General features: G+C 41.3%; 2 protein-coding genes across 5 annotated transcripts in view; one reads left to right on the forward strand and one right to left on the reverse strand.

Moving 5' to 3' along the window:
* Positions 1-284: 284 nt before the first annotated feature.
* Positions 285-27,043, forward strand: ZAR1L (zygote arrest 1 like). 4 transcript variants are annotated; one of them, XM_063126977.1, is made up of 7 exons: positions 285-1,039; positions 4,292-4,384; positions 5,228-5,302; positions 8,366-8,605; positions 16,209-16,303; positions 24,121-24,306; positions 26,955-27,043. In XM_063126977.1, the coding sequence occupies exons 1-4, from the start codon at positions 329-331 to the stop codon at positions 8,597-8,599; spliced, it is 1,113 nt and encodes a 370-aa protein (XP_062983047.1). In that variant the 5' UTR covers positions 285-328; the 3' UTR covers positions 8,600-8,605; positions 16,209-16,303; positions 24,121-24,306; positions 26,955-27,043. The 4 variants fall into 4 exon arrangements, with proteins under 4 accessions (XP_062983047.1, XP_062983048.1, XP_062983050.1 ...); XM_063126978.1 differs by lacking the exons at positions 24,121-24,306; positions 26,955-27,043 and adding an exon at positions 16,907-17,071; XM_063126980.1 differs by lacking the exons at positions 4,292-4,384; positions 5,228-5,302.
* FRY (FRY microtubule binding protein) overlaps positions 9,272-27,135 on the reverse strand; it is a 204,394-nt gene continuing 186,530 nt past the window's right edge. The window contains exons 59-62 of the mRNA XM_063126983.1: positions 20,554-20,571; positions 17,323-17,433; positions 14,716-14,918; positions 9,272-10,685 (exon numbers count right to left, since the gene is read on the reverse strand). Coding sequence (XP_062983053.1) covers positions 10,427-10,685; positions 14,716-14,918; positions 17,323-17,433; positions 20,554-20,571 — 591 coding nt within the window. The 3' untranslated portion in view covers positions 9,272-10,426. The remainder of the gene's footprint in view (positions 10,686-14,715; positions 14,919-17,322; positions 17,434-20,553; positions 20,572-27,135) is intronic.

Here is a 27,135-nt window from a genome sequence, read left to right on the forward strand (position 1 = left end):
TCAACTTAATTCCAAGCAGCCTGATCAACTTTAATGGAGATGCTCCAGCATGAACGGGTTATAGTTTGCAAACGTTAATCAATCCACTCGTCTTTGTATCAGTATTACCTTTGCTGCTTTGAACCCCCCACTACTTTTGGTTTATAAACTCCAGTCATATCTCACTGACAATGTAGTCAGAAGGCCAATTCGGCTTCATTAAGAACCTAGGAGGGTGATTATCACCCCTCGCCAGTCGTAATGAGCACCAATTAGCTGTTGCGCTCCTGAGAGATAAAAGCTAGAGCAGGCAGACAAGGTAGATTAAAACCAAGCTACCCTTCTGACTATGGAGCGCTTTGTCTATCCGCCCTACAGCGTTTACCAAGGCTATGCGAACACCTTCACTCCTAGCCACAACGTAGCCCCCAGGCCACCCTCCAAGCAGAAACAGCCAAGCTGGAAGCAAAGCAAGAGCAGCGGTGCTCCCAACCCCTACAGAGGGGTCTTGTCCGGCCCTTCCTCGGCTCCGCCTGTGTCCTCGCCGGACTACATAGACACCTACAAGCGAGCCCAGCTGAAGGCGCTGCTGTCGCACGTCAGCCCAGGCCTCACCCCGCGGCTCCGCAAAGCCAACACCAAAGAGGTGGGCATCCAGGTGAACCCGCGGGTGGACGCCGCCGTGCAGTGCTCGCTGGGCTCCCGTCCGCTCCAGGCTGTCCGGCCCCAGAGCCCCTCCGGTCGTCTCAGCCGAGAGACGCCGCCATTGCCGGGCGTTTATTCGCCCATCCTAGGCCGCCGCCTCTTCACCTTGCCCGAAGTGGTCGCCGAACCGAAAGAGCAAGACGAAGCGCCGGCTTCACAGCAGCCCGCTGAGGAGCCTGTGGCGAAGAAGCCGTTATTAGAGAGACGGGAGGAGGAGGAGGAGGCGGCGGCGGCGGCGGGGGAGGAGGAGGAGGAGGAAAATTCGGAGAACAGAGACGAAGAGCTGCGGGATGGGAAGGGCGAAGTGGCCCAGAAAGGTGGCAACGCCGAAGAGGACAAAAAAACCACTTTCCAGGTGAGTTAAGCCAAATAGCGACTTCCTGCAGCCGCCAAACAACAGGCCTGTCTCACCCACCTTCTCCACTGTCTTTGCGGCTGCCTGCTAGGGGCGCTCTGGTGTGAGGCCCTGCGGGAAAAGGCGGGAAGGAGCCTTCTAGGAATGTGAGATTTGTCGTGACAGCCAGATCCAGGGTTATCTCTGTTCCACCTCGTTTTGGGTGGGGGTTGCCCATAGGTTACCCCAGACAAGCTGACTCCGCTCCCTTGCTACAGCCCCATGCTTACTTGAAGAAAAGCTACTCTTTACATACAAATTGTGACTAAGATTCAGGGGCCATCTAGTCCAACATTTTGTTCACTCCGTGGCGAACCAGCTGTTGACTGGGAACCCACAAGCAGGACATAAGTGCAACAGTACCCTCCTGCCCATCTTCCCCAACAACTGGTGTAGCACATAGCCATCAGGACTAGTAGCCATTGATAGCCTTCTTTTTGGGTTAGAGAACACATTTGGATTTTGGGAGAGTGTTGTGGACACTCCCATAAAATGGTGGCCATAGCAGACAGTCACAAAACACTAATTTCCCAGAAGGCAACCTGGGACTGAAAAAAATGGAGCTGTTATCCCATCTCCTTCTTAACTGCAGATACTAAGGATTGAATCTGGAACTTTCTGCATGCAAAGTATGTGCTCTTCACCTGTAACACACTTGTTAGAAGCATAGGAGCCTTGCCTGAAAACAGATGGCAGTCCTCTATGCAGGACAGGGTGAGTTAGGTACAGTTTACATGTTCAGATTTTCCTGTAAAGGATAACTTTTTAAATTATCAAGACACATAAGTGCCCACTGATCTCCTTAGGAAGAGTAGGAATGCTGGATTTGGTGGTGTTCTAAACAGGTAATCAAAATGCATAGTATGGGGTGGGGAAGGGATGCTGTTTGTGGCAATAGGAAAAGCTTTGTATGCATGCTAATAAATAATATAAAGCCTCCAATTCGTAAAATGGATGATATTCTGGAGGTGACAGACTTGACCTTGGGGGATTAAGGGGTGGCGACAGCCGACAGAAAGCTCTGGCGTGGGCTGGTCCATGAAGTCATGAAGAGTTGGAAGCGACTGACCGAATAAACAACAACAAATTCGTAAGCATGCTTATTAGAAAGATCTCCCACTGAACTTTGAGGATTTTCTGAGTATATTTACGTATGATTTGTCTGTAGGGTTATTGTTTTGGGTAAGGTGAGCATGACTGCTGTGCTTTTCATGTTAGGTTCTTTTCAGTAGTGATGGGAAACCTCCAGCCTGCAGGCCAAATTTAACCCAAGAGGCTGGCCCATCTGGCCTGCAAAGCCAGGCGAGCTTCCTCGAAGCTAGGCTCCCTAAGAAGGGGGAGGGGTAAATAGAAGGAAAGGTGAAAGAGTAATACCTCTACACACTTAGCTGGTGCTTCAAGGCGCTGTCTGTCCTAAGGTCAGGACTCAGTACGCTTCTTTGAAGCTAGCTGGCACTTTTGCCCGGAACCCAATGAAATTAAGAGCTGGGTCCCTGCTCTTGATGTCATTCAGCATGCAGTGGTCTATGGCAGGGGGCAGTACAATTACACAAATCCAAAATGGTTCCTAACCATGCTTTAGAGCTATTATGTGGTAAATATGCACACACATGATGTGGTAGTGAAGAACTGAGTGGCAACTCTTACCTACAGTAGTCTCTGAGGTTAACCTATCACAGAATTCAACAAGGCTTGCTCCTAGCTAAAGATGAGCAAGATTTCAATCTGTGTGTGAGGTAGTTTTTTGTTTCGTAACACCTATGATTTTCTTGGACAGGTTAATTATTCTGTTGGGATGGCAATAATCCATGTGCTTAAGAATTATTTGTCTGCATTAGTGAAAAATAAGTTTAAGGGTTTTAGGCGGGCTTCTACTGAAGTTTTGAAGTTTTGTACTTGCTTCCAAGGTTTAAGGTCCTTGGAGTTAAGTAGCAAAAAATTGTTCATAGAAAAATCTTTTTGCAATATCTTATTTCTTGCATGTATTTCATCTCAAACAATGTATGCTAAACGTGACAGTAGTGAAGGCAAATGCCCACCTTAATAAATTCCCTCCCTGTTAAAAGCTTCCTAACCCCATTAGAGTTAAGGCATCCAATAAATATCTGGAAGGTGGGAAGGGAAAGATTTAGCAGCCTCTACTTAGGATTCTGCTTACCTGGCAAACTCACACACTTTTTCCTTTTATGGATGCTGACCACTCTTTCCATCCCCCTCGCTACTTTAAAGAAATCCCCCCCCTTGAACATTCTTTCTGGAATGCCTGCTATTAGGGTGAAATCCTATGAAGCTAGTCGGTAGCCTCCGAACTCTGAGGCTGCCAAATATCCAGTGCAGGGTGACAAGCGCATGGAAACTATCTTCACCTTTGCTCTTCCAGCCACCCTGCAATTTTGCTAGACTGTGATTTTGCTTTGGGTACTTCCGAGGAAGAGAGAAGCCTGGGGTGACCATAAGATTGCTCCCTTATACTGATCTAAATAATTGTTCTTATTCCAAAAATTCCAAAATTGGAATTCCAAAATTGACTTTGTCTTTTACATAGCCATTGGGCCTGGCTTTACACATATTGCTTTGAAGAAGTGGTCCTGGGAATTAACATATTAAACTCTTGCTGCCTATTATTATTTATTTATATAGCACCATCAATGTACATGGTGCTGTACAGATAACACAGTAAATAGCAAGACCCTGCCGCATAGGCTTACAATCTAATATATAAGCCTATAAGTGAGGCAGAAAGTGTTCTCTATCTCTTCTCCCTGCCCCCCCCCCCCAATTGCTATGAACACTGCAAATCTGGATCTTTTTCCTGCTCAGACCTAGGTGGTTTTCAAGGGAAAGTAGTGGCAGTAAATTGCTGAGGAATAAATAAAGTTAAGAGCAGCTTGCAGCCTGTCCTGCTGTGAAGAGGGATGCAAGTGCATGTGCTCATTTGTCATAGTGACACTTAAAAATTGCACATCGAATTCTATTTTCATTAATCGGGCCCACTTCCAATATGTGGTTTCTGTCTCAGTTCATATTGAATGGAGAGGTGGCGAAGCATTTGACTGAACATTCCAACACACGTCTGCATCATAACTCGGTGGATCAGTAAAACTGAGTGATCATAGCTTAAAATAAGCTTGCAGAACTGGCCCCAATATTCATAGTTCCGGGCATGTTAAAGGGAATTCATTTATTATGCTAATGAACTACTTTTTGTTGCAGTTCCTAGAACAGAAATATGGCTATTTCCATTGCAATGATTGCAAGACCAGATGGGAAAGTGCTTATGTATGGTGCATTTCTGGAACCAATAAGGTATATTTAGCATAAAAGTAGACAATTTGCTTGTGGGGGGTAAGCTTTAATACTCCAAAACGGTTGTTGTATGATTGGGCTGGACATGGAGAATAGCTTGTTAACAATTGAAGTATTTCTCAAACCTGCAAAATCTTTTGTGGCCAGTTTCCAGAGGGATAGCAGTGTTTTTGTCTTTGAGGCACCACAATATTGTTAATGCAGCTGATAAATTTATTATTGAAGCATAAACTTTTTGTAGTTTAATGTTGAAGTTTAGGCTACAGTAAATCCTTAAGATTCCATAAGACTTATTGTTCTGACCAGATGTTAGTGGTACAAGAGCGAGCAATACCAGATAATGATTCTCTAGGCATACAACCCTCAACTCTTTTTATTAATGAAATTCCTAGTGTCAAAATAGGGGAGAGGGTGTTAATTTGCTTTCAAAAAAAGCTCCAATATTGGAGCTTTTCTGAAAGTTATATTTTGAGACATTGCACAGAGCAATGTTTGTTTTGACTAAAATACAAATCACATCTAGTGACATGAATGGGAAATCTTAAAAACTTACTGCCAGAGAGCTTCGGCTATTGGGCGGTATAAAAATGCAATAAACAAACAAACAAACAAACAAAATATATTGAAACTTTAACAGAATGTAGCATTATGAGCTGAATTAATTTAATTGCCTGTTAGGCACACTTATTTCTGGAACGGACTGGAAATTTAGATTTATAATGAGTGAATGGACAAATCTATAGGAAATTCTAATGTGAGACAGGAAAATCTGAACTTGCTGTAAATTTCCATTCTCGGGGGTTCAGGTATCTATGCTAATGGTAACAACCTTAATTTTCTTAGGTTTACTTTAAACAGCTCTGTCGCAAATGCCAGAAGTGCTTTAATCCTTATAAAGTGGAATCAATTCAGTGCCATGTAAGTAACACTTCACCTATGTTGTATTAAGCAAGTTAAAATAACCAAAATTTTAGTGTTAAGGTAATAGGCAACTTGGGAAACTTCTATTTCATTTCCTTTGCTGTTATAGCTCTAAGGCTGACTGTGTAGGACAACTATACATTAAGAAGTTCCACAAATGTGAAATATAACTCTCATCTCCCAAAGCAAATTGACTTGCATAACTACCATTACAAGCCTGAAGGAACACATGAATGTGGATAAATTGTCTTTTAGACATTTGTAGTATTACCAGTTGTAGTATGATCATCTCATGGATAGATCTAGCAATATTCTCTTGTATATGTTAGAACAGGGGTATTTCCAGGGCTGAATTCTGTGTTTGTTAAACAACAGATAAACAAAAAACCAAACAGTAAAATCACAAGAGACTAGTCAGTTTCTGTGCCTTAAGACCTGCTCCATCAGTTGTCCTATTATAAAACTGTATGTCTGGGAACATTTTCGTTCTCTTCAAAATAAGTAGAACATGCAATGGCAGGAGCCCTGAGACAAAATGAGCCACTGGGTACAGGGTTGAGTATGTAAAATGCATGTTTAATTTTCCTCTACAGGCATGTAGTCTCTGCTTGCCGGCACCATTTGTTAGTCACCCGTTCGTAAAATAGGATTAATTTCAATTTATGGAAGTAGAAGAATATTGTAAAGTTCTTCTCTAGTAAGAGAATTATACAAATAAGCTATAACCATTACACAGTAACCAGCATTTAGGAAGAAGCTTTAATCTCTGTTTACTAATTTAAATATGTTATCCCAAGATCTGTTCAAAGACTCGGTGCTCCTGCCCCCAGAAGAAAAGGCACATTGACCTCAAGAGGCCCCACCGTCAAGAACTGTGTGGCCGCTGCAAAGGCAAAAGACTGTCTTGTGACAATACCTATAGTTTCAAATACATTGTTTAATATGCCCTGACTTACTTCTAATGTGTGCAGTTCTTGCATTTGGCACTTGGCACTTTGTTACTTGTTTCATAACATGGCTTTGACTTTAGGCTTCTGACCTGGCATTGGATAACGGATTAATGATTTTTTGTAAGGCTTAGAAATACTATTTGTAACTTATCCATTTACCTTGTAATAAAAACTGAATTCTAATTACACTGTAATACTCCCTTTGGTGATATGAAGGGTGAACACTGTAAATGAGAGAGCTAATATTGGGGTAAAATAAACAGAAGGAATGGGCAGCTTAGAGGGATTTCTGTGTAGCAAACCTAAAAGTTAAGTAGGAGCAGCATATCTCCTTTAGGATGCTTTCTCATTAGAAAGAAAAATATAAAAGTGGATACTGGCTCTTTCAGAATGATGAGCTACCTATTCTGTACCTATTCTTCACCAAACAGATAAGTGAAATCAGTCCACAATCACTGAAAGAAAAGAGAACAAATCAATACCTCTTTGTAATAGATCTCTCCAACAGAGATGGTAATAAAAATTAATTAAATTTAATAAAAGCATAACAATTCTAATGTGTGGCCCTCTTGCTGAAACTGAACAAGAGCAAATACTTGAGCACAAGCAGTTGTCAGATTAAAAGCCTTGCATTGATACCTATTTATGTAGCTTCAGGCTGCCTTCTAAACTTATGTGGAAACAGTTCAGTTTCTTTCTCTCCTGGAGTAACATAAGAAATAAAACAATTTTTCCTATACCCATCTCTTGTTGCATTTTACCAAGTAAGGTTAACTAAAGAAAGGGTTATTTTAAGAAATCAAGTTGCCATCTTGTACCCAGTGTTGTTCAAATGACAGAGCATGGTATTTTTTGGTAGCAGCTACTCAGAGGAAAATGTAATTGAGAAAAGAATACATGGACTTGCAGCCTTGGAAGCTGAATATATTATAACAGTTCTAGCTACACAAAGGTGTGGGTGGGTAGAAATTTCAGCATAGAAAAATTATCGAAGTGTCAGATGAGATGCCTTATATACTGAAGCTGATACATTAGGCCAATGGTGAAGATAAAATCAACTTCAGCCACAAATATTGTTAAGTTTGCTTATGTTATATCTTTAACATTTACAAAGCTCTGATTTTGTTTCTATGAAGAAAATAACTTTCAGGCAAAGCTAAACTGTAAACAATGGATGACCATGTTTAAGTTTCCAAAGACTGGTGGAAGTACTGGAGTTGTAGCTTATGAATGAAACTTTCACTAGCATGAATCTGTAATAAAGATAGCATCTAGCAGTAGTGGTTTCACAATTGCTGAACGCATGTGCTCAAAAGTTTGCAGAATAAGTACACTTACGTTTTGCATGAAATCAGAAAGGTGTCAAATTATATTTTTTGCAACTTGACTTCTTCCCTTTTATAATTCCAACTAGGTACCTTCCCTTTTGTTAAGTGTTTTATTCCAGTTTGAAACATCACCTCACCTGAAGCAGCAATCCTTTAAGGTAGCTACTGAAGAGTAAGTCCCATTGAATTGAGGGAACTTGCCCTCTCAGTAAACACACTTTGTACTGTGAGTGAATTTCAGGGCAGAGTGTGAATTTAACTGGATGAGTAGTTTAGCGTAAACATGTGTAGTGCTGCTTAGGGATCATACAAAACAGCAAACTCTGAGCTTGCCAGAGTTCTCCGAATTCCATCCCTAAGCATTTTCTGACTCATGTTTGTGAGTTGGGTTTTTTGCACGAAAATCTATGCATATCTTCCCAAATGTATGTATCAGTTGTGTGCATCTTTAAAATGCATTCTTCTCCCATTGATTAAGGTGTATGTCTGTGCATTTTTCAAATGTACACACACTGTCGAACACACACACACACACACACACACACACACACACACACACACACATATATATGTGGAAATTGCAAGTTCAGAAATGTGTGGGTTTTGATCATGGATCCATTTCTCATAAATCCCTGGTGGTGCTACCTACAGCATGTGCAGAATACCTCCCTCTGCCAGGTCTGAACCACCATGATCTGACCTGCAATTAATTTTTTTCTATCTTTTCCCCAGCATTGGCTGATCTTGCTCTATAGTCCCAAATCTTTTCCTTCTTTCGCCAGGCAGGTGAGGTATACTTCTGCTACCACTTGGCTGCTTGGATAGAGGCACAGATTCTGCCCACAAGTGGGGCTGATGTGATGTATGTTCCTGCATCTCTGGTGGGTGAAAAAAGAAAAGAAAAAGCAAAGAAACACAATATCCAGCAGGATTGGGGCTCTGCAAAATATTTATTCCTAAAAGAAGAGGTTCCTGAGTTCAAGGTTGCTAGGAAGCCAAGCCTAGCTCTGAATTGACTCTAGGTAGGTTCAAAGGTATTTACGGGCAGAATTTTTTTTGGGGGAGCCTATTTTTCATTGTTCACCTATGCAACTGCACATTCATGAATACCATACCATTTATTTTTAAACCTGCATTTCTGCACAGATGCTTATGCAGTTACTGGACTTTTTTTAAAAAAAGAAAAGGCGTCTAATATGGAAACATGACCTACTACTTCTCTTAGAATTGCAGCATGTGCTAGAAACACAAATGATTGCACATGTGACCTTTTAAACTCTTCCTACTTCCCTCACACAACTACAATACCACACATTGGTTTGTAGCACATTACCATGTTGTGAACACAGCGGATTCTGCACTATATTTATTAATGTACCTGCAGAGCAGCAGTTGCATTTTGGGGGGGAAATGCTAGCGCAGCAGTGCCTCAGAAACAAAAGGGGCTCCAGTGTAGCTCCTACCTTCATTCTTATTGCTCTTAGAGATGCTTTAATCAATGCAATTATGAAAGTGATTTATAGTTGCTAATGCCTCGATGTACAATAAGCATGTAAACACTACTGAATGCTGCATGTTGAATCAAAACAAACTGAAAAAGAAAACCCAGTTTCAAAAAGCCCCCAAATTTGATAACTTCTGCCAAAGTTCATTCCAGATCAATCAGAACATACACAGTCATGTTTGTATATAGGTATATATATTATAATGACCTTTATATTTTAGTTAGATGATCCTTTCTGATCAAAATATCAACCAAAATGTACTTCACAAAAACCTTTTAAGTGTATTTACAGAGTGAGTAAGTGACAGAGAATATGCTGGAATAAAAGTGTCTCAAATGTGCAAAAGATTTTCATGCACTCATTTAACATTTGACAGCAGTAAGTGCAAGAAAAAAAATCAAGGGAACTTACATATATTACAAAGAAAACTCTTTAAGAAATGAAAAACAAATTTGAATTGTACTTAATATTTTCACTGTTAAAATCCAAATATATGTTAAATTCCAAATACATGCGAGGCAGCTCAAAAGAATTTAAATCAGCAATGTGATGTATTCCTACAAAATGGCAAGTTATGCCAGACCAGCCGTCCTTAAGTAATATAAATATATTCATAAAAGCAACCCTCTAGTAAAAAGCAGCCAAAATCTTTTTTTAAAAAAATCTTCCTTGTCCATTCATAGGTACTTTGGTCTTAATAACAGACCTTTTGCAACAGGATGTAGTACCTTCCAAGACAGTAGCCTAGCAACATCAGGAAATGTACTTCATAGCAGCTTGGGTTTTTTTCCTCAAAAGATACAGTAATCCTATTTAAATTACAGTGTACATTAAACTGTAGTCCTTTACAATCTCTTTCATACACACAGGCTCTCAGCTTTTGAACTGACAGTCTTTCAGTGTCCTGTCACTAGCTTCATTCTGCCTATTTTTTCAAACTTGGTCAAAGGAAAAAAATGTACAAGATTAAAAAACAAAAATCCTCAAGTGAAGGAAAGATTGCACTTTTGCCAACCTAACATTACTTTTCTAGAAAGGAAGTCCGGTTCAGTGTAGTAGTCTTTGGTATGTATGGAAGTCACTTCAGTAGTGAATTGCAGTTGCCCAGTGAAATGCATTCTGTGTGTGCAGCTCAAAACGAAGGATTCTATGTTACCTTCGTCACAGTATTGCTACACATTGAAAACTCTGCCCAACTCTTCTTGGAAAATGTTGTCAAGGTAACAAGACTGACTACAACTTGACCAAGTCTTTCTAAGACTGAGGAGGCACTGAGCCACCTCAGCCCAGCATGGAAGCAATCCCAACTTGAATGGGAAAGAGGGCACAAGACTTTTGTCAGAGACTTGTGCCAGAAACATTGGAATCTGGAAGAAAAGTATTGATGACTCGGTAACTCTGAGCCCTCCGGATCATGTCCCGGATCTCTATATTCAGCTCCATCAGTTTAGTACAGATTTCTGTCAGGCTTTGGTTGGAGCCCACCAGTGCGTAAGTGCCGGACTGCCCCAGTGTTTGGTGCCGGAAGTAAATATTCAGTAGGGTTTGGACCTCATCGTCGGAACTGCTTCCAAAAATGTCATTGGGCCATAAACTCCTGCAGTGAAACAAGAATGTCAGCAAGCCATTGTTGATTAATGGACTCAACACTATACAAATTAAATCTCCCTTCATCCCCTTGCACAGGCAACATTTCTGGTAACTTTCATAAAGATAATATGTCACTGAAAAATCAGCCTTGTAAATGCTTTGTGGTTGTTTACCAGGGAATAAACATGAAATAATAGAAAATTTCTCCTTCAGAACTTGTGCCTATATGAATGAGATCCAATGTTCCTACAAAAACGTAACTGCATAGTTTGGCATAGTAGAGAAGCATATGCATCCACCCTTATTCCTAAAGGTACTCAGAGAAGCAGCTACAAAGAGAACAAGTTAAAGGGGTGGAGGGGATTAGCTGTGGTGGTGAGAGCAGTATCCAAGGGGCTGCTGTACTTACGCAATTGATGTAGTGCTAGCATAAGTGACTTCCAGTGCACTGGCTTTTCCAGGGATAGTAGATGTGCCAGCTTATGCTATTGGAGTTGCACTAGAGGTCACTCACATTAATGGTACGTCATTTGCATAAGTGATTGCCCAAAGTGTTTATGCAACACTTTATAATGGTAATTCTCAGCTTCTCTGAACATAGGACTCCCTAAGCCAACTGTACAATCTCTAATTCTTGGCCAGCAGCCAAAAAGAAAGATGGAGCAGCATCAGGTTCATGTCAAGTAAGAACTTTTTTTTTCCTGTTGATGTTAAGCAATAACTAATAATGGTGATAAATTAAAAGCTAAGGGATGGGGAAAGATTTAGCTCAATGATCCACTAGAACTGTGGGAAGGAATAGCACATTGTCCTTTGGCCCCAACAAACATGCTTGTAGGACTCAAGGAGAAACCATTCCTGGGAACTGCAGTTTCTGTAAAAACTTGAGTCACTGTAGAATGGTTTAAAACACTCATCCAAATGAGCAGGAGAAAAACTGTTCTTAGAAGTAGCAAAATGTATTCAGGCCCTGTGCATTTTGGAAACAAGATTTCCTTTTCAGGGGCTGATGAGATTGCCAAGGAGTTAACTTTTGCATGTTGGTGACTGCCCTTGAGGCGCTGGGCCTGAATAAATTCTGGCACTTCTGAGAATAGTTTCCTTCCTGCTCTTTTGCTATATGTAGTGCCTTTCTCTTTTAGTTCTGTGTTGTTATTATTTAAAGTCACAGATTGGGTTTGGATGTCATGATAATCCACAATGGGTTAAATAAACCACAATGGATTATTTAACCCATCATGAGTTATTGTGTTGTTGGTCAGGAATTTTTTAACCTATGATAACTTATTTTCCCAAAGTAGCCCACTCTAATAACCCATGGTCTGCAAAGTGAGTTATTTAACCCACTGTGGGTTATCATGTTGTCTGTCGGGCACTGTGGGTTAATTTCCTCGCCTAGAGAGTTGTGTGGCAAGAGCAATTCCGATTGCTGTTGCTATGGTGCTTGCAGGCATTAGCGCTATTGGGAATATGCTAAAGTGACTAAGCCAGCAGTGCCTATGGGGAGAAATGCACAAATATTCATGAGTGTAGGAGGAGCTAAATTTTATAGAAACAGGGAAGAATGGGGTGATTTATTGCCTCTATTTAACAACAAAGTTTCAGCAGGAAGTACAAATTGATTGAGATGAATGCTATTGGAAAAATGTTACAGCAACTGTGCCAGCAGTGTCAATGGGGGAAATGTGCAACTTTGCTATCGCGTTAAAACTCCAACACACATTTATTGTGTGCATCAATCACAATGTGGAAAGGCTCATGAAGAAAGGACAACCAATGGGTCTTAGATATTCTCTTAGAAATGCTTCCTTTGTGTCTGACTCCTGTGTTTTCAAAGCATCTTACACTTAGTAAATGCTTAATAAATTTACAATCTGACAAAGTTAAATGCAAGTAGGCAAATGATGAGAGATAAGAACACAAAAAGAGCCATACTGGATCAGACCAAGGGTCCATCTAGTTCAGCCCTCTGTTCATATAGTGACCAACCAGCTGTTGGCCAGGGACCCACAAGCAGGATACAATGCAACAGCACTCTCCTGCCCATGTTCCCCAGCAACTGGTGTATATAGGCTTACTGCCTCTGATACTGGAAGTAGTACATAGCCATCAGGATTAGTAGCCATTGATAGCCTTCTCCTCCAGATCTGTGCTTTCATAGTAAAAATAAGTGTCCACGGGAGAAATGCACTATTTTGACATAGCACTTCCGCGAAATTGCACATTTCCCCCATGGACACTACTGACTCAGTTGCTTTAACATGTTCCCAATAGCGTTAAAGCGCTGTAGCAAAATTGCGCATTTCCCCATAGACCTTAAAGTATTGGGAAATGCTTTAAGAATTGAGCCAGCACTGGGGATTTCCCCTCCTCTGAGATAATTGTGCTGGATTTTGTTGGTGCATGGGGTGCCTATTGAGTAGGAGAGACTGCTTGTGAAGTTTGGTCCTGATCCTGCAAATCTCCAAGGGTTTATTTGTGCCACCTCCTTTTGGGTACATACCAGGATTTTGCTCCTTGAAGCCCCTAATGTAGAGAATGGGTGTAACAATGCCACTGCTTGGACAGAAGGACTGCAGTGGGGCAAGGGGACGGGCACAGTAACGCATTAACCCAGTTGACTGGTGGGGCATTGGCTGCATTCAGATGTCACGACAGCCCATGATGTGTTAATTAGCTACTCACAGTAGCTTATTTTTAAATAGCCCATGATCCCTCGCCACATGAGTGAGCTAATAAGCCACTGTGAGTAGCTTATTAAGTAATATGACCCGTCCCCTTTCCTGCTACACTCCTCCCGCCCAACTAGTAGCGCTGTTTCTCCTCTGAAGTCCTGGAAGTTTGCAGGATCAAGACAAATGTCATACACAGCCTCCCCTAGTTAGGAGGCACCCAATCCATCATCAAACCCTGCATGATAACTCACTAAAGAGGGAAAATCACAAGTGCCCCCAAAGCGGGAAGTGGCTAGAAAACCTTGGGGATTTGCAGGATCAGAACCAAACTCTACACACAGCCTCTCCTAGTTGGGAGGTATCAGATTCACCATCAAACCCCTGTGCATTTACTCCACAGCGACAGAAATCCAAGTGTCCCAAAAAGGGAGATGCCTAGAAAACCTTGGGGGTTTGCAAGATCAGGATCGATCCTCATAGCCAGTCTCTTCTACTAAGGAGGCACCTGATGCACTATGAAAACCCAGCGCTAACTGTGAAAGTAGCAAAAATCCTAGGTGCACCAAAAAGCAGGAGATGCCTATAACGCCTTGGGGGTTTGCAGGATTGGGACCAATCCTCATAGCCTGCCTCCTACACTGCTGGCTTGGTTGCTTAGGATGTATTTCTAAGCAGTAAGCTGATGAAGAGTAGAGTGGCAGCTGTTTTGACCACTCTTGGCACGCAGCTCTGTAGCCAGCCAAAATAACACACAGTGACCGCCACACAACATAATAACCTATGATGGGTTAAATAAACCCTCTCTACAAACTGGGTTATCAGTGTTGGTTATTTTGGCAGAATAAGCCATCATGGGTTAAAAAAAAACTTCCACCAGACAACACAATAACCCATGATGGGTTAATTAAGCCAATTAATTAAACCCAACGTGGACTCTCAAAAATAAACTACTGTGAGTAGCTTACTAAGCTACCATGGCTTAAAGTGATGTCTGAACATGGCCACAAACTACTAGGGTAGTCAGTCTCATTCAAGCCCAACAGAAATATGTGTGAAGCACTGAGGCATTGCTTCATTGCATTTTTTTCACTTCAATGGGGTGTGCACAATAGAGGTTCTTAATAGACTGTGTCTTAAAACTATTATAAATACCTTCTTATTGAATCTAGACACAAGGGTTTCTGGGTTAGATGCAAATATTCTAGGGGGTGAGGGAGTGAATATTACACCTTGGCATTATCTCTGACTTTAAATTGCTAGACCTTGGTTCAGGAGCAATTTTCTTTCATACAAGTTTTCAAAGCTACAGCCCTTTCAGCTACAGAGAAAGAGGAAGGGATCAATCACCTAGTCAAATGTTACCTGCATTCCCTTATTTGGTGTAGAGCTTTTCCAAGCTCATTGTTTTTCAGACACTCCAGCATGGACTGAATGGCTACTTCTGTAGAAGTGAACATGGGTTCAGAGGCACCGCACTCTATAATCAATGGTTCCATTGCAATGGCAGCATTAGCTTCCTTAAGGTTCTTCTTTAACTCACTCAGCTCTCGTGACATATTCAGTAGCTGTTAAGGAAAACAGAATTATATTCATCAATGTACAATTTTTCCCTTCTTGACATTAAAGGGCAGTAACAACTTTATTTCTTTCAAATGGGTGTTTCTGTTTTATTCAAAAGCATAGTTGCAAGATGCATGTGGAACTCCATTTGTGAGCATGTACTGAAATACACATTTGGCTCCCTGATCATCACAGACCTGATTTTGAAAGTTTTACTGAAAGTGTTGGGCTGGGGAAGTCCACATGGATTTTACTATGTTGTGATTAAAAATATAATGTCCCATGATGGGAGGAAAAAGAGTTGTTTTAGTATTTTATGCATGTGTACATGGTACGATTAATATATTACATATAATGATGAAAAGTTTTCCCATTCCCACTAGAAATAATTTCAACCCATTAAAAGATTACTATATATTAAATTCATGGTAAAGTAAATATAAAATGTTTTCCCCCCACCGTTCTGCTGAGCGTGTTTATAGTTTAAAGGACATCTATATTAATCTTTATATTTTTGTAACTAGTTTTCAGAATATGATCGGTCATGCATAAAAAGAAATATCCCATTAACCCCTTCAAATATTCTGGGGTGAATCCAGCAATGGTTAATCATGGCCAAATCCCACAGAAATCAATGGGCCTCAGTCATTTAACTGGGCATTCAATTCCACTAGTTTAATTGGGATCTAAGCCCTGACTAGCAAATGCTAGATTGTACTACTCTGCATATGCAGCTTCTAATTGGAGAAAATGAATTGTGAATTTCAACAAAGCAATTTCTCCTTAACTGGTTTTTTGATTGGCCTATGTATTTACTACAGAATCCTGATCTTAAACATTTGCATGCTTAAAGAGCTGTTGTAATAACCATGCCAATGGTAGTAACTAAGCTCCATCTCATTTTCTAGAGAAGCGTTTTAGAAAAGGGCTACCTACAGCCTGAAAGTGTTTACTCAGAAATAAATCCTGCTGTATTCAAAGGAATGCTTCCTACTAAGAACAAAGCCATTTGATTCTATATGAATGAATACATAATTCAAATCTTATTAGGCTACACTTCTTGAAAATGAAATTGTAATTATTTCCCCCCCTTAGGACGATTTTTTTGTGCTCTTGAAAGGAGTCAACATGAGAATAGCATTGAGGACAAGCACTAAATGTAATAATAAATGCCAGAATGAAACAACTGATGTCAATAATAACAGGCATATATGGAGAATCGGTCAGTTCATCTGAAAATTAAGGTCTAAAATTGAAAGCAATATTCTCTTACATGTCTCTTACATTTTATACAGTGAATGATTTCTACCTACAAGTTGCAGTTCAGACTCTACTTGGGTCCACTTGCGAATTATCATTGCCCAGCTTCAGTAAGAAAAGCTCTGTCAAGGTATGGGAATCTTGTTTTTTCCATATCTAGCTTTGAGGGAAGTCCTACTTGTCTACAATGTGCCAACAGAAACCTATGCTTAATGGTATTTCTGCATGACCATTTTTTTTTTAGTTCAAGGCATTTCCATTTGATGTGCCTTCCCTACTGGGTGCAGTTTTCTGGAATGTGGCTGCATGAGTGTTGTAGAGCTCCTACTGCATATTGTCTGAAAATGTTAGTGCCCAAAATTTACTTGGCAGCTGTATTCTCTGATATTGTGCAACTCCAGTGCTGGAGCACTCATTCACCTTTTATTTTGAATTAGGAAAAAGCAGTATTACTTCACTCACCGTTACCCACATACTATTTTGCTTTATTTGCTGGGTGGTTGTGTGCTGTCCCACCCTGAACAACAATAGGGCAGAAGTGCTAACCCCCTATACTGTTCTCCAAAGTACAGCTCTGCCATTTCAGGAATCTTCAGTACACTTATTCTTCTGAAACACGTTTTTCCACCCCACCCCCCATATCATGGAGGGCTATTGGTGCTACTCTTGGTGCTGGGTTGGAGTTTGTGCAATTATTACACTAAGATGATGCATGCTTTTTTTGAACATGCAGCAAGCCCCCTTCAAGACCAGCTTGTTATACACTGCCATGCAGCTTACTGAAATACTGCTGTTGGAATATTGGACAATGACTGGGAAGAGAGAGCTAGCCACTCTCTCAGCCAACAACAGAGTTGAAAGGATAAAATGAGGTGGGTAGAACCATTTGTACACTGCCTTCAGCCCCACAGAGGAAAAGCAGTATATAAATGTAAGAAAATAAAATACTTTCTCTTTTTGCAATCAGATCACATTTTCACTAAACCAAAGGAATGTTCTAAACATTTCGGAAGTTACCATTCCTGACCTTAAATAAGTGGCCTCCATATAAGACAAGATAAATTGCTGGAAGAAATAAACATCACACAAGAAAGCACAGCAATTATTTCAGCAAAAGGCTTGCTGGGTGTTTTTTTTTTTACTACATACCTCTGGCATTGTACTAACTTCGTGCACTTGTCCGATGAGTTTACAGTACGACTGAAAAAGCAACAACAACTGGAAGTGCAGCTTATATAATCTCTGGCACAGTTCCAATTGCTAAAGAAATAAATTGTAGAAGGGGGTTATTATTAAAAAGCAACAGCCTGGATATAGGTTTCCCCCCCCATACAGTGCTTTGGGGACAGAAATGGAGATCTGGGGTTACAAAACAATGCTAAAATAAGACCAAAGACCAATAGTCTCTGCAGCTATGGAAGATGAGATTATTATAAAAAGTGTGTGTTCATCATTATGTCAGCTGCTGCTGAATTAGGAAGGCCCTGGTATCAATTTCACCTCTGCCCTGAAATCAGTATGTCACATCAGTTTCAGTCCTCTCAACAGTAATATGAGGATAATTACACTAACCTATTTGTAAGGCAGGTGGCAATTTTTTTGACCCAAAACCTGAATTGGTTCTAAGGATGCTTATTGAGGGGCCTCATACCAGCAGTGGGTGGGACAATGTGATTGCCAAGACCCCATTCAGATGCTCATATACACACACACATACACACACACACTCTCTCATTCCCCCTCTCCGGCTGTAATCCAGCTTTTATAAAGCTTCCATTAGCCCTCCCCTCCCCATCAATACTTCTTATCCGAAAATGCATCCAATAGCACCAATGGAGGCTTTAAAAAAGCCTAAATGCAGCATGGGTGGAGGAGCAGGGCAAGTAATCTTATTTCTGATCAGAGATAAGGCAGAGAACCTGGCATGCTGGATTTGGGTCTTGGCCCACCAGCTGGAAGGTTCCTCATCCCTGTTGTAAGGACTGCAAGATGCGAAGTGCTTTAAACGCTCAAAAGTGCCTAATAAAGTCTGAGGATTTATTACGTTCTCTGGATTCACATTTCTCCTCTTTTTTAAGGTTTCAGCTTTATTAGCCTAATATTGCTACAATAAACTTTAAATTACACACATTTTACCCAAATACAATTTGCATCAATTTTATGACCTAATGGTGACATGAAATACAAGGAGTACAAGAGTTGTGCATTTATTTATTCCAAGTGATCACAAAGGCTGCACTTGGATGTCACAATAAACCATGGAATCAGTAGTGAAACTTAAGCTTACACACTGTCTGCCTCCTCTTTTGGGTCGGCCATGAGGAGGAGTTTGGAAGCTTTTGCTTCCATTTTTTTTAACTGCAATGTTGTTTCATCTAAACTGAAATAGCTTTAATTTCATTTATGGTTTGTTCAAAACAAGCCAACTTCAAACCATGAATTAGAAGCTGGCTTGTTTCAATAAACCATAATTAAGATCAACTACAGCTTTTGGTCAGATGTAACAGTAAAACAGTGGTTAATCTAAAATGGAGGCAAAAGCTTCTAATACTCTCTTTGTAACAGTGCTAGGAGAAGAGGGATGGAGAATGCACGCTGAAGGCTCATTGCAGTTTGTTTTCTTCACACTGGCCTTTGAACACAGCCAGTGTTAAATGTAATTATTTTAACAATGGATCTGAGGGGACCCAACTCATTATCATTTCCATGGAATGACTACCTGCCCCCCACTTTGAGCAATTTATTGGGTGTGTGTGTGTGTTCTCCCTAAAATAAGTGATACAAACTGGGCTCATGGAAATGTACTACCGTTTCTATGGGGACTATTTCCTAAAATTTGTCAAATAAAATAAAAATTAATACACTTCACAGAACCAATACAATTCCACCAGTTCTATTTTTTTTAAAAAAGCAGTTTACTTCTAAATGCATTTATGAAATGGTTCAGGGGTTCACATAAGCCTTACATAACCCTGAAATAGTCCATGGGTTATACAACGTTTGTTTAACCCCCAAATAACCTCCACTGCCTGGGTTTAGATGACATGATAAGCCACAGGAACGTCTGGCCAGGGCTTGCATATTCATGATGATGGACAGCATGCTTCACAGTGCGCTGAGGGTTAATTAACCCTGGTGGGCTGTTGTGTCTTCCGAACCAGGTCAATAACTTGCTAACTTAAAAACCTTTAAAAGTGACTTCCTATAGCTTTTGTGAATGAGTGCTTATCACCATAGTTCTGAACCTCAACAATTCAGTGTCATGGCAACCTTGTTATGTAGAAGTAGACACAGTCCATTCTAAGAGGGTATTCTGTGTAAGTCACTTGAAAGCAGTGGAAATCCTCTCTCACATAGATGGTATATCCAAGTCCTGAATTTGTAATTGGTGCATATTCATCTATCCTGGGGAAGGAATGGGCAGCTGGAACTTACATACTGAGTCTTATATAGTCCTTTCATATCAGGTAATGGGTAGTTAAGCACCCAGCTGAGGGATGATGAGGAACAGCAATGGCAAGAAAAGGGTTAACCTACACTGGCCTGGTTCAGTCAACACGCTAAACCATGCTGCTTAACCACAAAATGGTTAAGGATGTATTCCCTTAACCATTTTGTGGTTAAGCAGCATGGTTTAGCGTCTTGCCTGAACCTGGCCACTGTAAATTGTTGCATGGAATTGAGCTTCACTTTCTTTTTACCACCAAGTAAATGCGTCCCCCCCCGCCCCAATCCAGTTTGAACCACTGCATACTTTTCACTTTTCAGCCCGTGTGTGTGTGGGATGGTCCAAATTTGGATCAGGGCCCTGCATGCATGCATGCATACTTGGAAGTAAAAAAGAAAGTGGGGGGCATTTAACATAGGGTGTGTATAGTTTACCCTTCAGTTGTGCAAGTTTCTTAATCTAACTTGGACTCTGTTTCTTCATGCTGCAGTACCATGATGAAATTGCACTGTTTAGTCCAGAATAAAAAGTGTGTTAAATCCTAATTTAATCTCTTTTATTTTTTGTGGAACCAGTATAGAAGTAACTTATTTTAATATAACCATTACTTTAGTTCTCTCCCTTCACAAGATAAGTGAGTGTTTTGACTGTTAAACAAGGATGACTTATGCTCAAATAATCTTTATATAACAATTCCAAATTGTATGTGACAAAGGTCAGAACCTATAAATACAGTAAGCTACATTCAAGCTCTTCGTGAACTGTTGAAGTAAAATGTAATTCAATCATTTGATTGCCATAATCATATATTGCATCAATAAGAAAAGAAAAAGAAAAAAAGGGGGGAAACATGCTAAGAGTTAAAACAGTGAACTAAGGTGCATTAGTCCATATTTTAATGGACAAAGAATATGAAAGAACGTTTAACTTACTGCAAGAGATTCCATTTGCTACACAGCAAGCATGGCACAGGAAAAAGGAAAGGAAAGAAAGTATAGTGTCAGTGTAATGCATGCAATTGGAAAAGCACAGCCATCTTTACTAGTCCTGTCAGCAGTATTAGCATGGCTTGTCTTTACCTGCTTAAGTGATTCAGAATGTATCAACTGCACAACATGCACAGCACCAGAAGCTTAAACAAAGGTTTTTAATAATCATGGTTCTAAAATAATCGCTGCAATCATCTAGGAACATAGCTATTTTTGAAAGCCAATCTAAGCTACTCTAAAAATGGAAGTTTATTACACCTTCTAAATGTACTGTTATACGTTCTTAAAATAAATCTACGTATTTTATAAGGTTATTCTCTTAAAGGTTAGCCGTGAGATTACAATTTACCCATGGCATCCAAATCGCTAACAGAAATGAAGGTGAAAAATCAGGTGTGTTAGTAGTAGGAGACCACATACTATATCCCATTGGAACTCTATGGCCCTGATCCAGAGAATGCTCCTTTCCCCCGGCAAAGAGATGCTAGGAACATAGGAAGCTGCCTTATACTGAGTCAGAACACTGGGCCATCTAGCCCACTATTATGGACACTGACTAGTGGCGGCTCTCCAAGGTTTCTGGCTGGAATTTTTCCAGCCCTACCTGGAGATGCCAGAGTTTGAACTTGGGATCTTCTGCATGCAAAACAGGTGCTCTACCAGTGAACCACAGCCCCTCTTCGTGCTCTGACAGCACCAATCAGTTATTACTAGAAAAGGTAAGGGAGCCAATCCCAGACTAAGCTCTTCCCCAACTGCTGATCAGCTACATAAGAGATTACAGTCCTCCTCATCTATTCAGCAGTGTGTCTGGGAATTCCCCACACTCCCACGCCAGCGGGCAGCATCCATTTGCAAGGCCACTAGGAAATATGTGGGAGCTGTAACTGATTTCTACTTTGGAATTGCCCTCACGAAATCAGATTCCATGACCTCCAACAGTGAAGAGGTTGGTAAAGCCTGAAAGAATATAATTCTCACCAACAGTAATACCTCCCCATTCCACCAAATCTGTCACCTTGCCATCTTTGCATTTCATATTTTCAATTTCACCATTGGTTTACACCATATAAGCTAACTAAAAGAAATGAAGCTCCAAACACCCGTTCTTCCTCTTTATCTAATTACCTTTCCAAGAGCACAATATATTGAAGTTTCACAGGTTTTTTTCTTTTATTAGTGGAGACTAGGCATTAAGCGGACTATCGTTTTATACTTAATGCATTTCTCCAAATGCAAAACACGCTTTCTTGAATCAAAGAGGGTCAGTGTAACGCTTGAAGGGGTAATCATCAAGGTGCTCATGGTCATGGGCACCAATGTGCTCCTGGGCACCCACCATGGTGCCTGTCAAGGCATCCTACACTTCCCAGTTTCTTTTTTATTTTTAATAAAGGGTAGTATCCAACGGTGACCGGCTGTGTGCATAAAGGGGCTTCACTGACTTGCCCCTTCCAGAAAGGCACGTTGTTGCTCGTTTGGGGGCTTGCCCCTGGAAGTGCTAAATCGCCATTGCGCAAACAGTGGGGCTGGGCATGCGTGGAATCGAAGCTGTGGTGGCTGTCCTCATACGCAAGGGCCCCCCACACGGATGGGCAGGATTGGATACTGCCCCCAAATTAACACATTTTCTTGCTGGAAGCAGGCAGGACATCAAAGCAAAGTGCCATTGCCATCTTCAATTCCCAGGAATGCCTCAGGGCCCCACTCTTAGGAAATGACGATGGTGAGCAGCTGCAGGCCAATGCTTCCCTCAACAGAGTATCTAGCCACCCCAAAAAAAAGAAGGGGGAAAAGAAAAAGGGACCGTTGTCACTGCTGTCTGATAAGCTAGGGAGGGGGACTAAAGAGGGCAGCCACAGCAGCAAAAGCAGTAATGAGCAAGCAAGAAGCCAACAGGGAAGGGGTTAGGGAGAGCGGGGGTGGTGGTGGTGGGATTTTACAGGGATCCTGAAAAAGAGAGTCGTTTTTATTTTGCGCGCTTCCAATGAGGAGGAGGAGGAAATTCAGTGTGTGTTATGCGTGCATGAAGTAGTTTTGAGGGGTTGAGAGAGAGAATAGGTGGTGATTTGAAAGAAAGTACATGGGATTATGGGTGGTGACTCTGTGTGTGTGTGTGTGTGTGTGTTAAACCAGGGTGAGAGAGAAAAAGAAGAGAGGGGATGAGTTGGCTGGCAGAGGTAGTGGGGAGAGAAAAGAGTTTTCCTTCTGTGATCTAGGTTTTTGCTGGCACAGAAAACTGGGTTCAAACAAGTTATTTTGTGTGTTGGAGTTCACTTCTGCTTTGTACTCAGTTTTCTGGGCAGGTTACTGGTATTTGTGACTAGCCTCGCTTCCCACGGTAGCAATTTTGTAGTGGTGTTCGGACATTTTCTCAAAAAGCCAAATATGCCCAAGAACAGCAGAACATGGCAAGGGGAAGTGAATTATTTTCTATTTCAGTTGAATTATGACAGGTGGAGCAGTCAGAGCCAGACCTCCATGAAGGCTCTGGTACATTACAGTTTCACAGATGTGAAAATTTCACCAGATGCAGCTTTTCCCACCACAGTAAAAACTGCACAAGCCAGAACTTTTCTTTCTGTGCAACTCTTAAAGATGCAAGAACCTTCTCAGAGTCTGGACCTTGCAGCCTTAATTATAGGGCATTATAGAGAATTACTCACTGCCCCCCCTTTTCCTTCTGCCCATGATCCAGCTCCAGAAGCAGATTTCTTTCTTTTGCCCTTTCTAATGGTTGCAATAACATTTCAGGATATTGTAGAAGGGCAAGGAACCAAAAGGCTTCTGGAGAAACCACTCGTTCCATTCCGTAGTCATACCAACAACACGGTCCCCAAAAGGAAACCACGCCAAGGGAAGGCCAGCCTGGCCCCTGCTGCCATCAGATAGAAAAGGAGCAGCCAGTGCAGGGAGCCAGGGTTTCCTCCTTCGTGCCAGAAAGAATTCTGCTCTAAGAGCCAGTAGCCGTGGGACTTCAGAAGTGAAGACAACACTCTGCCTCAGCCACCGGGCAGAACAGAAAAGGCCATCAGATATCTGCCCCGTTTCTATTCCAGCAAGAACACCAGCAAAGGAAGAACAGCTTGGTCCCAAGTGGATATAAATGCCTGTTTAAAACTCACCCCTTTGTTCTGGCATTGTCAAACAGATGGTTTCTCTCTGCTCTCCCTTTTCCTTCCGCTCCCCTTCCTTCGCGTTTCTGATCTCTTTAGTTTCTAAGACTGAGGGCAAGGCCTGGGTCTGTCTTTCTTTCTTTTTTGACTAATGTGAGCTGCTTTAGGAAACAGTCGATGAAAATAAAATCTATTGTTTTGAGGAGTGCTGTGTTGTACAGAAGGTGGGGAAGTCAGTGACCTGTCATCAGAGCTCGGTGAAAGGGTGCTTCTAGATTAGGCTTTTATGGCACCCCTGCCTCATTCACAGAATATTACGGGGGATCCAGAAATCATCTCCCACTCACAACCGTCCTGTGTTTTCCCTCCACCCCTCCTGCCTTTTTTCTTACAGGATAAAATCCAATAGAGAGAAAAAGATGCAATAGCTGCACAATGCCTTCGAACTGTTTGCACTAGGAAGACTCCGTCTGGAAACACCACTAGATGGACCATCAATTACAAGCTGCTTCCGAAAAATTAGGATGTAGGATTGTTTACAAATACAAACTCATGAAGTCCCGCTGAACACTATTTTGAGGTATTTAGTTGCCTGTGATGTTATCTATATAGGGATTTCATTACTTTAGTCATCATACATAAAGCTTTATATTCCCAAATGTCATGCAGCTGAGACAATCAGGCATCAGGCATTGTGCTAGTAAATATGAAGTTAAACACAAAGAGATGAGACAAGCTACTATCAAATGCAGAATTGCACTGACAGCTGTTTGTCAGAGCTTGTTTGCATTATGTGCAAACATCTCACTTTTTTTGCATACCCTGAAGTACTGAGTATTTAAAATTTGACTGACTATAAAAATGTTTAATAATTAGCCACTGAATTTATTTCTTTTTTTTTTAATTAGCCTACAGCAATGAGTAACCGAATGCTTTCCAGAAATGTTGAATATCCTTAGGAAACATCAATATAGCACCAGAAGGTTCTCTTGATTACCCTGTGGATTAAAACTTATTGCCCCATGACATGAGAAAAGGCTTTGAAAGTTCAATTTTAGGCCAGGAATATGTGGTGGGTTGAATGGCTCTGCAGGAACCCTAATTGTTGCAAATATTCAAGGCCAAAGGGAATACCAGGCTTAAGGCATTCCAGAACAAAAAAAACAGAGCATGAACTCCAATTCTATACATGCCTATTCAAAAGCAAGTCCCACTAAGTCTTATACCTAGGAGAATGGGTATAGGATAGCATCCTAAATAATCTTTTTTTAAGTATCAAAGAAATGTACTAGCAGCTATTGCCAATATAAAAATAATATAATAACCTTATCTAAACACCTTGAGTCACAATTTCAAACCTACTCCTGCCTTCAAGTGAAATCTTTTATTTATGAGTCTAAGTCATTAGCTGATGTGATGCAAAAGCTTTCAGATAATGATTAGGAAAAAACCATATACAACCTGATCTATCAAGAACAATTTGTGTGGAAGGAAGCTTCTATGAATGTAATTCCTTATTGAGTTGCATTCTACCTCTGCCAAAAAATACTGCATTGGGGTAAAAATCCCCTCAGGGCTGCAGATATTGTGACTGGTGTAGAATTGAATCCACATGTGTACGTATCAAACCAATGGTTGCAGGGTCAGGTTTACCAACTCCAACCACCTGTTTGGGAGTGTATGAATCCAGACCACCCCGAAGACAATTTTGCAGTGGTCAGGGCTACTGCATCAACCATCTGTTTGGCAGATATGTACACCAGATCCTTGAAATGCAAGGATCTTTGGATCAAGATTAGTGACATCAAGGCATTTATAAAATAGTGAACTATCAGATAAATCAAAATCATTCTATAATCAGCTAATCTACCACTTTTTCTTTTCCAATCAGTACAATAAACATAAACACCAGTTTTAATATATTGTTTCCTCCTTTGTACAACTGCAATAGTCTCAATACTTTTTACTTTATGCCAGGGGCAGGGAACTTCTGACAAGCCAGATGTTGTTGGACTACAGCTCCCATCATCTCCAACCATTTACCATCCTCACTGGGACTCATAGGAATTGAAGTCCAACATCTGGAGAGCCACAAATCCTCTCCCCCATTATACAAAAACAAGGGGGAAAGGAGTAGCTAGCAATATTGCTAAAGTTGTTTACCTGTAACTGTAGTTCTTCAAGTGGTCATCTGTGCAGTCACACTTATGGGGCTCTGGGCCTGCGCGGAGCCTCGCTTGGAAACTTTTTTTAGCGGGAACCCCTCCCCCATCATCATATCGTGCCTGCCTACCGTGTTCCTGCCCTATTTCTCAGTTCCTTGGGACCACTGTTTGATCTCGAACTTGAGAATAGCTCAGCATCGACATCTATGATAGTGGGAGTGAAGTGTGGCTGCACAGATGACCACTCGAAGAACTACAATTACAGGTAAGCAACCTGTCTTTCTTCTTTGTGGTCTCTGTGCATCATACTTAAGGAGCGATTAGCTAGCTGACTTACTGGTGGTGAGTAAGGTGTCTAGTGAAGGGCTGAAAACAGTACTGCTCTTCCGAATCGACAACTTGACCTGGCTTGTTTATTCAGCTTATTATGTCAAATGATGGTCAATTGTGAAGCCCAAGAAGCCGTTTTGCACAAATCCGACAAAGAAACGCTTCTAGCAAAGCCTATCAAAGTCACCACCCCACAGGTCAAGTGAGCCTTAATCTGGGATGGCAAGTCTCGCTTGGAGATATGATATGCTAGCGCAATTGTTTGACAAATCCATGCCGCTATGCATTGGGATGATACCAGGGAACCCTTTTTAGGTTCACTGTGGCCAAAAAAAGTCTCTGTGTAGATCTGAAGGTTTCAGTCCTGGCCACTGTCTGTGTGAGCGAGCAGCCCGGGGTCAAAGGATCTCTTCCAGAAATCTGGGGCATAGAAGGATCTGGGTTGAGTTGGCACCTTCTGAGTGTCTACCTCTTGTAGAGCCCTTTGTCAGAGTATGGCTTTTAGCCTATCAGCCTTGTTCTTCCTGGCTTGTTTCGAAAAAGCCATGCAAAACTTGCAGGTCTCAACAATGTGTTTCTCCGAGGCACAATAAACAGAGTGTGTGACCATCGGAGGGGGGCAATTCACTGCCACACTCGACACATTTGGTAAAAGGGGCCTTCAAGGCCATGCTCTCAGAGGGAGCAATAGAAAAGACTATCTAACGACAGCTGTTTCCCCCTCTTTTTTTAGATACTACAAAGAAAGAAAGAAGGTAAGAAGAAAAAACTCAACACTCTAAGCAGGTACGTGGACCAACAAAGTTCCCGACGAGGCAACCTTAATGGCGGTTGAAGAAGAACTGAGAGTTAGGATGGGAAATGCAGTAGGTGCGCACAATACGATGGTGGTGGAGGGGTTCCCACCGAAAAAA

Source organism: Elgaria multicarinata, chromosome 5, assembly GCF_023053635.1.
Source record: "Elgaria multicarinata webbii isolate HBS135686 ecotype San Diego chromosome 5, rElgMul1.1.pri, whole genome shotgun sequence".
NCBI lineage: Eukaryota > Metazoa > Chordata > Lepidosauria > Squamata > Anguidae > Elgaria > Elgaria multicarinata.

Coding starts and splice junctions, on each gene's coding strand:
- ZAR1L (XM_063126977.1), top strand. CDS start 329: ATGGAGCGCTTTGTCTATCCGCCCTACAGCGTTTACCAAGGCTATGCG. Junction 4,385..5,227: donor GCATTTCTGGAACCAATAAG/GTATATTTAGCA, acceptor TAATTTTCTTAG/GTTTACTTTAAACAGCTCTG. Junction 5,303..8,365: donor TGGAATCAATTCAGTGCCAT/GTAAGTAACACT, acceptor TTCTTTCGCCAG/GCAGGTGAGGTATACTTCTG.